General features: G+C 34.9%; 1 protein-coding gene and 1 pseudogene across 1 annotated transcript in view; both read left to right on the top strand.

The window, feature by feature from the left end:
- The window catches only part of LOC117722292 (vomeronasal type-2 receptor 116-like), a 44,127-nt pseudogene extending 41,348 nt beyond the window's left edge, over positions 1-2,779 (top strand).
- Positions 2,780-3,063: 284 nt separating this feature from the next.
- Positions 3,064-12,524, top strand: part of LOC117722678 (vomeronasal type-2 receptor 116-like) — a 36,186-nt gene continuing 26,725 nt past the window's right edge. The window contains exon 1 of the mRNA XM_034521939.1: positions 3,064-3,260. Within this exon, the coding sequence (XP_034377830.1) occupies positions 3,064-3,260 (197 nt within the window). The remainder of the gene's footprint in view (positions 3,261-12,524) is intronic.

Raw genomic sequence — 12,524 nt, 5'->3', positions numbered from 1 at the left:
AATCACCATCCCTGACCTCAACCTATAGTACACAGCAATAGTGATAAAACTTAAATGGTTTTGGTACAGTGATAGCCAGGTAGATAGATGGAAAAAATTGAAGAAGCAGAAGTGAGCCCACACACCTATGGTCACTTGATCCATGAAAAAGTAACTAAAAATATCCATTGGAGAAACAGAGACCGTTTTCTACAAATGATGCTGGTTCAAAGGCAGCCAACATTTAGAAGAATGCAAATTGATCCATTCTTCTCTCCCTGTACAAAGCTCAAGTCCAAGTGGAACAAAGACCTGCACATAAAACCAGAAACAGTGAAACTAATAGAAGACAAAGTGGGGAAGAGTCTCAAACACATGGGTAACTATGGCAATCTTCTTGCTCTAAGATCAACAATAGATAAATGGGTCCTCTTAACATTGCAAAGCTTATTTAAGGCAAAGACACTACCAATAAAACAAAATGGCACCCAAAGAGATTGGAAAAATGTCTTTACCAATCCTACATTCTATAAAGGGCTAATATTCAATATATACAAAGAATGCAAGAAGTTGGAATACAGAGAATCAAATAACCCTATTAAAGATGAGGTATAAAGATAAACAAAAAATTTTCAACTGAGGAATATCGAATGGCTCAGAATCACCTAAAGAAATTTTCAAAATCCTTAGTCATCAGGGAAATGTAAGTCAAAACAATCCTGAGAATCCACCTCAGACAAGTCAGAATGTCTAAGATCAGAAACTCAAAAACTCAGGAGACTGCAGATACTGGTAAGAATGTGGAGAAAGAGGAACACTCCTCCATTGCTGGTGGGATTGTAAGCTAGTATAATCTGGAAATCAGTCTGGCAGTTCATCAAAAAAATTAAGTATGGTACTACATGAGGACTCAGCTACATGTCTCCTGGGTAAATACCCAAAAGATGCTCCAACACATAACAAGGAAACATGTTCCATTATGTTCATAGCAGCCTTATTTATAATAGAGATAAGCTAGAAAAAAAGTAGATGTAGTTCAACAGAAGAATGAATATAGAAAAAATGGAAATTTTAAACAATGAAATACCACATGAAATACTTAGGCAAATTGATGGAACTAGAAAATATCATCGTGAGGGAGATAACCCAAATACAAAAGAACACACATGGTATGCATTCAGTGATATGTGCATATTAGCCGAAAACTTCAGGATAGCCAAGAATCAATTCACAGACATGAAGTTCAAGAAGGAAGACCAAAGTTTGGATGTTTCAGTTCTTCTCAAAAAAAGGAACCAAATCCTCACAGATGAAAATCAGGAGACAATGTGTGGAGCAGACACTGAAGGAAAAACCATCCATAGACTGCCCCACCTGGGGATCCATCCCATACACAGTCACCAAACACAGATACTATTGTGGATGCTAAGAAGTGCTTGCTGACAGGAGCTAGATATAGCTATCTACTGACAGCTTCTGTGAGAGACTGACAAATACAGAAGTGGATGCTCACAGCCCACCATTGAACTGAGCACAGAGTCCACAATGGAGAATTTAGAAAAAGGACTGAAGGGGCTGAAGGGGCTGAAGGGGTTTGCTATATTACAGGAAGAAAAACAATATCAACTAACCAGACCAACCCAGAGATCCCAGGGAGTAAAACACCAACCAAAGAGTACACATGAAGGGACCCATGACTCCAGCCACATATGTAGCAGGTGATGGCTTTGTTGGGCATCAGTGACTGGAAAGACCTTTGGTTCTGTGAAGGTTAGATGCCCCAGTGTAGGAGTATGCCAGGATGGGAGCCGGGAGTGGGTGGGTGGTTGGGGGAACACCCTCATAGAAGCAGGGTGAGGAGGGATGGAATAGGAGGTTTCCAGGTTGAAAATCATGAAATAGGATAACATTTCTAATGTAATTAAAATAAATATCCAATAAAATATTCTCTTATAAAAAATGAAAAAGTAACACCTTGACCAAAATAAATTTTCAGTGGAAATATTTTTTGGCTTCTACTTCTGTATCATCATTCATCATCAATAGAATCAGAACATGAAGTCAAACAGGTTAAGATTTTCCACCAGTCACTGATTCACAGTGCATTTTACTGTCTTTCTCCTAAAGGCTGCTGAATCTGCTTTTTTATAGAATCCAGGCTAAAAGGTGCTCTGGAATAGAACTTTCCATAAGATTCTGAGCCCTCACATATTAATCACTAATTAAGAAAATAGTTTATTATGCTCCCTACAACTAACTGATGGATACATTTGCATAACTGACTTTTTTCTCTCCAAAGACATTACTTTGTATCAAGTAGACATAAACATACCAAGAATAATATCTATTGAGCAAAACTCTTCCATGAATATGGCATATGACCTCAATAATCATAAAGCATTGATGAGCAACATAGTCCCAGGCATGTTTTCTTTAATGTGGTGTTGACTGCTGATTTAATTGAAAAGCAGTTGGTCATGATCAGAATATTTGTAATGAGATCCTACTACATTTTTTGGGCCATTAGACAATGGAAATAAGTGCATATATTAATGGGTATTAAGTGAAAGTAGAGTGAGTACAGAGACACTGACTATATGAGGTGACTTACCATATTGTGTACATTGTATGGCACTGATATGCAGAAAAAATCCTTCCTTTTTTTCCTTGCTCTGTAGAGTTTATTTTGAATCCTCAGAAATTTTTGAATTTCGTCATGTCAAATGGTGTTTCTTACTATGGTATACGGACACTGTTTCCCATTGGGTGGACCCTGGTGGCTTTGATATTCTTGGACTGAGATAATGACATAATGACTCCAACAATTTGAGAGGCTGAACTTCAGACATATTTTCTACCATGCATTTGTCACTTGGATCAAAAGGCTCAGATGTAAAGCCTGAGGATAGAAAATGTTGATGATTTCTCCAGAGATGGGAGCAAGATGACATGGAATGAATATGTAGCTTAGAGACCTCCATTCTGCAACACTTATAAATCCACAGACAGGCATACACATTCACATATTGCAGCCTTCATCTGGGGTCATTGTTAGTTCCATTTATGCTCAAGGAAACACTCACCATGGTCACTTTCGTTTCTTTCTTCTTGATGCTGAAGCTTTCTAGGCTCCAGTGCAATTTAGATATGCCAAGGTGTTTGATATCCTTGACAGACAATGTATACCAGGATGGAGACATGGTGATCAATGTGTTCTTGCCCCTGTATACCTATCAAACGAAACGCACTGAAGGGCCAGAGAACACAGACATTCATCCATGGTAAGTGTCTCTAGTCCTTTCATCCTAGTCCAAATTTCCAAGTTGCACCCTTAATCTATTTTATCATTCTTTCTCAAGCATTTCCTTCTAGAAAATGCTCCACTTTCAAACTTGTAATAACTTTTCTTAGATGTCTTCTATTTTTATGGGTAAAGACTGAGCACAAACATATTAGCTAGCAATTTTTAGTACATCTTTCCCTCTTAAAGATGCCATGCAGGACACAAATGATGTTACTTATAAATATAAGTTCAAGTACATGTACATGTCAGTAATGAAAGTTGTCAACACAAAGTTGCTTCTATAAAAGAGAATTATCACATGCTTCTTTTATGTATTTCCTAATATCTGTATTGACTGGGTGCTACTTTGTGTGTTAAATTCTTTGAGACCACCTACTGTATTACATTATTTCAGACTCTTTGGAGATCATGATTTTCTGTCAGGTTCATTCCTACCCCTTCCATTTGGTACTGTTGGGCAGTCCAGTGACTAAAAGTGGGCTGCTGTAATATTTCTATTCTCTCTAGTTTGTGATTGCCTCACATATAGTACATACTTTTGACTATAAAGATACCACCACTGCAGTAAGTGAAATAATAAAAAAGTGATACAGACTTGCAGACATTATTAACAGATGGCTTTTCTTTCTATGAGCATGAATAATGCCACTGAGAGCAGATATTGCATCTCTGCTCGAAGCTGAGGTGGCAGATGTCTGCCTTTTTCTGTTGTACACAGTGTGACAGACAGGTGTCAAGAACAAAAGACAGAAGTTATTGTTTAGAAGCTATCTTATTTCCCTCCAACACCTGTTTGCTGGTATTTTAATCTTCTTTTTCATTTTCTCCTGTTTGTCTCCTTTTCACCTTTCTTAACTCTGCCACTCACATATGCATGCTGGTGTAACTGTGTTGCCCTGCTTATTTGACTCTCATTGCTACTGCTCCTCACCAGTGCTTAGAGAGATCCAACTCTCTCAGACTTTTATGTTGGCTTTGGGAGTTTTGATCTGCATTCCCTGGAATTCTCAATAAAACATTCAATTTTTGTGTGTCTTCAATTTGATAATAATGTAGCCTTCCAGTGTTGAGGACATGCAGCGATTCTGCTTACTCAGAAGTTGACATGTAACAAACCCAGGTGTAAAATTATAGGAATTTTGTCCTATTTTGTTCATGAACCAATAATAGTTTTATACATTCAGGGAGTACAAAGTAATTTATTTCATAGACAATAAGGTCTATGATATCAAATTGCATAAAATTTCCTATCTTGAACAATAAGTCATTTGGCAAACTGTGCAATTGCACATTATATAAGTTGTGCATTCTCTAATGCAAAGGCATGTTCTTAGTAACAGCACTGTTAACCATGCATGGTGTCCTGCCTTCACATTTTATCCATAATTGTCTTCCTGATTTGAAGTGGGGATTTGTCTTATTGCTGATTATGCCTACAATATTTTTAATGCTTCAACAGATTATATATGTACATGTTATATTAAAAATATATTTTTGCATGTCTTGCTATTCACTGTATTTCTTTATCATTTATTTTTTAATGACATGATACATATTGGTTTCGAAGGATTGTAAAGTGATTATATGATTAGTGTTTGTTTTACATATTTTCTAGTGTGCTATGTTTAAATAGAAAGACTATATATAGTTAATGAATTTTCTGGTTTATTAAAGTCATGTTTGTACATTATTCTGTAAGAAATATGGTTTCACTAGGCCTGGGATGTTTAGTAAGTTTCCATTCCAGCCACAAATTTCTACTTGTTGAGCACATATTAAGTCCAATTTGATCTCTACCTGTTCTCTATGTAGTTAATCCTAGTTACAATTTCACAAAGAGTGTGTTGTTTTATAATTATGTTTTATTTTTTCCTCTGAACTTCCTGTTCTTTTAGACAAAGAATCGTATTCTCTACACTATAGAACAGGCTAGCTTGTCAATAATGTTGTCCTGTATTCACATTTGATGTACTGTAGCAATTACAGGTTGCAGAAGCTGGCTAATATATGCATGCTTGAAAATATGTGAGTGTACATGTGATTGTATGTGACTGCATCTGTGAATGTCTATGTATGTGTATGAGTATGTGTACAAATATGTATCAATGTGTTTTTTAACAGTGCATTTGATCCTGTTTGAGAATGAGTGTATATACGTGTGTTTGTGTATGTGTGTTGACAGTGATGTTTGTGAGGTGTGTGTGTGTGTGTGTGTGTGTGTGTGTGAGAGAGAGAGAGAGAGGTTGTAAAGTTTATGAGAGAATTTCAAATTTTGTTCTTTATATCACATCTACTTTGATATAAAGCCCTTTTGTTGTTACTTACCATGGCCTTCTGGAACTTTTCTATGTCCTGTCCCATTTTTATACGAGAATGCCAGCATGGGAAACATGTAGTATTTTATCCTAGATACATATATTCAAGTACTAATGCATATTATTGGCCAATATTGCTCTTACATTCAATTTGAGAGCTCACATGCACAGCATGACAACTCTACCTGATTCAGATTTACTTTTTCTGCAGTGATTTTTTTTTTTATCATGGAAGGTAGAATCCTAGGAACATAGTATCTTTGTCATTCACTTTAATAAACTTCTGTCTTAAGGACTCTTCCCTCAGGTAAAACAATTTTTCCCCTTGAAGATTTTGATCCTCTTTTTTCCTTTTAGATTCCAGAATAACTACATTTGACTATTATTCTAATTTTGACTTCAATATAATATCTACATGCTTTTTAGTGTACACATAGCTTTATTTATAAAATTATTTTATGCAATTAATGAACATTGATTTGTTAGGATGACAAGAACTTCAAGTTCTTGCAGAAATAAAGTGAAGAAAACCTCAGATTATGTAAAGATATCCTATGCTCAAGGATAATATAGGATTAATATAGATAAAATGGTCAACTTACCAAAAGCAATCTGCAGATTCAATGCCATTCCCAGAAAAATGCTCACACAGTTCTTCACATATATAGAAAAAATTCTCAACTTCACATGAAAAACCAAAAGCAAGCAAGCAAGCAAGCAAGCAAGCAAAGAAAGAAAGAAAGAAAAGAAAAGAAACAGGATATATAAAACAAACATTGAAAATAAAAACATCTTCTGGAAGAATAAAAGCACATGACCTCAGGCTGTACTACAGAAAAAAAAAAACTGATAAGAACTGCATGGTATTAGTACAGAGACAGACAGTTCTATCAACAGAATGGAATCAAAACTCAAAAAATAAACTAACACACCTACAGACATTTGATCATTGACAAAGAAGTTAAAACTGTACAGTGGACAAAAGAAAGCATCATCAACAAATAATGCTGTTCTGACTTGTGGTCTGCATGTAAAAAAATTCAAGTTGATCCATATTTATCACCCTGAATAAACCTCTAGTGTAAGTGGAAGAAGGACCTCACCATAAAACCAGATTCACTGACTGTAATAGAAGTGAAATTGGGAAATAGCGTCAAATGTGTTGAATCAAGGAAAAATTTCTTAAAATTAAAAGATCCTAAGAAGTTAAAAAAACAATAAAGATCCATGTGAGGATGCTTCAGTTCCACTTAGAAGAGGAAAAATAATCATAAGTGGCAGAAGGAGGGATCAGGGTACAAGAGGGGAGAGGCAGAGGAAACCATTAGGCTGGATCAGATACAAGACAAAAGAGAAGCCTAGAGAGCCAGGAACATGAATGGAAATATGCATCTGCCAGGTGATTATGACACATGGAAAAGGGGAGGCTCCCAGGACACATTATTGGTTACCTTAGCAGAAAATTACAACAGTGGAGATATAGAATCTGAAAAGACTACCTCCAGTAGTTAGACATGGTCTCAAATGGAGGGATGAGGACAACAGCCTACCACTCAAATTTTCTACCCAAAACTTTTGATCCAAAAGAACTGCAGGAACAAAAATGAAGCAGGGATTGAATGAATTAATGGCCAGTGACCAGCCCAACCAAACTTGGGATTTATCCCATTAACAGGCACCAAACCCAGACATAATTACTGATGCTATGGTATGCTTGCAGACAGGAGTCTTGCATGGGTGTTCTCTAAGAAGCTCTACTACTACCTTACTGAGTCAGATGTAGATACTCGCAGCCAAGCATCTGACAGAGGTTGGGAACATCTAAGGAAGAGTTGGGATGCATTGAAGGAACTGAAGAGAGTGAAAATGCCATAGAATGATAAAACATGTCAAATAATCTGGACCTTGTGGAGCTCCTAGAGATTAAGCCACAAACAGAAAGCATATATGGGCTGTACAGACCACCAGTACAACCAAAAACACTACCACCACCACCCTGCACATATGTAGCAGAGAACTTCCTTTTCTGGCCTCAGTAAGATACAAAGTATCTAATCTAGTAGAAACTTGATGCTTTAGGGAGACTGAATGTTTGTGGACACATTTTCAAAGGTGAAGGTGGGGGGGGGAATGGGGCACGAATCATGAGAGGGAGAACTGAAGAGGGCAACATTTGGATTGGAAATAAATAAATTAATTAATAATAAAAAGAAAACCAAAACAATTAATTTGAACATATCTGAACACCTGATGACTTATTCAATCAGAATATATGTGGCAGAGCAGAGATCTCGCTCATAATGTGAGTTCTTCATAATGCTCAGTAGAAGATGACATATTTCTGTTTACAGATACCTATTTTTTGAGTTTACATCTTTGTGAGTTCTATATGTCAACTCTCTTTGTAATGCCCAGCTACACAATGCCAGTTCCCTTGCTTTGATCCTCCAAGATGCTGAAAAACAATACATAAACTAGTGGCCAATTGTGTTATATCCATGATACCCATGAATGAGAAGGGAGAAGATCTGTAACATTTTTTTTTCTTTTTCACATCTGATTCATAGGGTGAAACTTGGTATACCTTCTAAATCTCTGTGAACTCCCAGGCCTTCATATGCCTGACAAACACTGTAACAACAATCTGTGGATTAAGTTTGCAAATCTATGAGCTGATAAATATTATATATATTTCAATCTAATTATGAATTTTTTGTAATAGAAGTTGTTACTGTGACACAAGCTCTGTGTTTAATAGTAATTCAGTAAGATTGCTGTACTAAATAGTTCCTGTGTGACTCTATTTTGGCCAAGAATTTGAGACTTCTTACTATTCTTCCCATAGCTGACTCACTTCTTTTGAAGCTCATATTTATAAAATTTTCATTTTAAATATAAGTCTATATTAATGCTATTCTAAACTGCTTCATTTTGTTTTCTTAAAATTTTTGCTTGTATTTTCACTCTTTGTTCCACGTTGTTGCTTAAGTCTTAAGGAAATTAATGGTTGATAAGCTAGGGCAATAAGACTCACCTTACTTTGGATGTGGATTTTAGCGTCTAGCCATTATTCAGGGAATGGCCCTCTATCTACATACATATTGGAATAACTAAATTTAATTATTTTTTGAAGTAGATGTCTTGATGTATGGAGGATATGACAGGGACACAGGTAAACATAAAGCAGCACTGATAAATTCTTATAACATACATGAGCTAATTCTTACCAAATAAAACAGAAAAAGATATTTTGACCTGATACATGCTTATCTGAGCATTTGCATGAATATTTCATAATTGTCAATGTGTCTAATTTTTGGAGCACATATTTGGTCACTCAACAATGATATTATCTTAATTTTTTATGTTGTCATGTGTACTCATAATACATATTGCTTCACAAAGATATTTACATTCAATTAAGTCATTTCATTGACCACACACATTGTTAGTTTGTTTTGACTTAACACAAGCTAAATTCATTTGAAACAAGTAACTTCATTTTAGAAAATGTCACTTCTACATTAGCTTGTGAGGAAGTCCATCTTGAATCTTTTGGAATGATGATTGATATTGGGGGAGGGGTGCAATAGGAAGCTCTATAGGTGCAATAGGTGCCACACTTGAGCTGGGGTTCTGGGTGACATACAAAACATACTTAACAGAACATGAGGAACAAGCCAAGGATGTAAGCAGAATTTCCAGTGGCCTCCATTTTAGTACCTGCATTGGCTTTCCTGAGAAGATGGGTGTGACCTGAGCACAGTGAAATATAACATAAACCCTTTCAACCAGAATTACTTTTAGTCAGTGTATTCATGACAACATAAAATTAACTAAGATAACTTTTTCAACTATTTATACTCTTCCTTCTAACAGCTCTTCTGCTGTTTTACTTCCAGTACTCAGCCATATATCAATTTAATTTTCAAAAGTAGATAACATTATATATACATATATAATAATTTTATTTCATGAAATGTCATTCTGTACTATCCAACCATTTACTTTGATGACGTACTAACTACACTACAGTGCATTGACTCCCAATTTGTTTTCACAACTAGTTCATCTTGGTAATTTTTTTTTTTTTGGTTTTTCAAGACAGGGTTTCTCTGTGTAGTTATAGCTGTCCTGGAACTCACTCTATAGACCAGGCTAGCCTGGAACTCATAAATCCGCCTGCCTCTGCCTCCCGAGTGCTGCAATTAAAGGTGTGTGCCACCACTGCCCGGCCATCTTGGTATAATTTGCACACAATGGAGAGAAGAAGGCACTATGTTTCATTAAAGTAGAATTCCAGTCATAGGCCACCAAAGGGTGCTGAGAACTATGTCATGTCCTCTGCATTCATAGGCAATGGTCATAACAGCTGTCCTATCTTTGCAGATACCATATAAACTTTTTATTCCATAAGATATAAAATTTTCTTCCACATCTAAGGTAGTTTCTAGTTTAAATACACTGTGAATTACACTATTAAACAGAATGAATATTTGTGATACAAGTTTACAATATTTATATTAATTTCACTGATCCCATAATTTCTCTGAAACAATGGACCTAAAGTTGGTGATGTATTACCAAGTCAGGTGCATGTCTGAAAAGGGTAGAAGTCATAAGTAAGCCCACTCTATGAATTTTTAATTCTTTAGAAACTGTTTTGTGCTATCACGGGTACCAACCTCTTACTTCTATCAATTTACAGGTGTGAGACAATTGTTATACATTTTAGATTTCCTTACGATTTCTTTCACCCAAATGGAAGAGTATAGACTTAATTTAATAATTAAATGTTTATCAAATGCAAATACAGTAAGCAAAATAATGAATAAATGTTGAAGAGAAGATAATTTTTCTCAAAAGATTTTGGTATGCTTCACTTGTACACAATAATATATTTTATTTTAACAATTGATATATGCATATAGTACAATATGATAATCTTTAGTCTCAAAGGCTATTTATAGGAGCACTGAACAATACTCTCACAATGAGGAAAAACTATACCCTTCCTTTGTTAACATTAACTTCTCATATAATCTTAAAAAGTTTGCATGTTATAATTTTAAATTAATTTATAAAATTTAATAAAGTAAATGTCTTCAATATATAATGAAATAAAAAACTAATAAAATCCGGGGTATTAATGAGAGTAAAATTTTAATACAATTTCAACAATTAGTGAAATATTGCTTGTTTACTAAAATCCAATACATTTGCATTTGGTGACTCTCATATTATCTTAGAAAAACAGAAGTGAAATACTCAAGATGGCATCATCACACTGGAATGTGATTCAGAATCCAATGGCCATCTTCTATAAAGCAAATAATAAACCCAGTTTTTATGTATTCTGTTTTGTATATCATTCCAGAGAAAACTATAATCAAAAATAGACACATAGGAAAATAGAGCATTGTTTACTACAGTAAAGCAAAAAGACATGGGTTTAGAATGATAGAACTAAAGCTCTAAGCCTTCAACTATGATATCAATGGACAATATTCAGACTATAGAATGACCAAGTATATTATGTTCCAAGGGATATGCAATTGCATCAGGTCTGTCAATTTAGAAAATTCCTCAAAGCCCTTTAGGCTTTTACATATTAACATTGTCAGAGATGAGAATTTGGTGTTAGAGAACCAACTGGTGAGCTCTTTTCACTGGGTGACTATTCTACCTGCTCTTCACTCCTCATTTGTCTCTGTTTCTTCATATAATGCTGAAGTACCTTGGAATTATAAGTAAAAACACTTGTCCAGCAACCATGAAGTTGTGTGTTCAGGATTCCAGCTCACATGTAAAATATTGGTGTGGCTAAATATGCACCTGAACCTCCAGCACAGAAACAGAAGGATCACTGATGCTTCCTTGTTTCCAGAGGAATTCCAGTCAGTAAGAGATGCACTGTCAAGGAAATAACATATGGAATGAGAGAAAAGGAGACTAGGTCACAAAGACATCTTCCTCTAGCCTATAAATGAAAATATAGAGGTTTACATAAGGTATATGTTAGCAAAAATTGCATAACATGTGAACACACAAATAAATGATATTAACAAATATGGACACATAATACAAAATATTCACAATTCAATGTAAGATCAGAATGATAAAAGTTAAATGATTATGTTCAAAATAAAAATAAATTTTGAAAAATACCCTAGTTACCTATAGTTTATACAATTACTAAGGAATGCCAGGTCTGGGCATAGCTTCACCAAGTAAGATGTTAGGTTATCTGTAATAATCAGAGAATATATGTAAGACATAAATGAGACAAATGTGGACAAGGGCATACCTGCAATTTAGAATACAGATAACTTCATAATTACAAATCAAATCATAAAAACTAAAGACATCTAATCATTTCTATATTAAGTGTTATTTCATTAAATAAACTGTAAACAGAATGGGAGAGAAAAAAAGAATAATGAGTAGAAAGTTTCTGGGTTATTCCCTTGTGTTTAATACAAAGAATTTGTAATCTAGAACTTAAAAAGAGGGCAGAAACTTTATTCTTAGATCACTCTTAAAATGTAATGAGCAAATTAAAAAACAAATCAGACCCTACTAAGAAACCCTATTCTCAACAAAGTTGGAAAATCTGGATAAAATGGACAATATTCTAGATAGATACCAGGTACCAAAGTTAAACCAGGATCAGATAAACCATTTAAACAGTCTCATAACACCTGAAGAAATGGACACAGTCACTAAAAGTCTACCAACCAAAACCAGAACAAAGCAAACAAACAAACAAACAAAAATCTCACCTAGGACAATTCTATCAGACCTCCAAAGAAGACCTAATACAAATACTCTTCAAATTATTCCACATAATAGAAATGGAAGGAATAGTACCCAATTCCTTCTATGAAACCACAATTATGCTTATTTCTTAACCACATAAAGGCCTA

The sequence above is a fragment of the Arvicanthis niloticus genome, chromosome 17, assembly GCF_011762505.2.
Source record: "Arvicanthis niloticus isolate mArvNil1 chromosome 17, mArvNil1.pat.X, whole genome shotgun sequence".
Taxonomy (NCBI): Eukaryota; Metazoa; Chordata; class Mammalia; order Rodentia; family Muridae; genus Arvicanthis; species Arvicanthis niloticus.
This window is presented reverse-complemented; position numbering and strand designations above follow the sequence as displayed.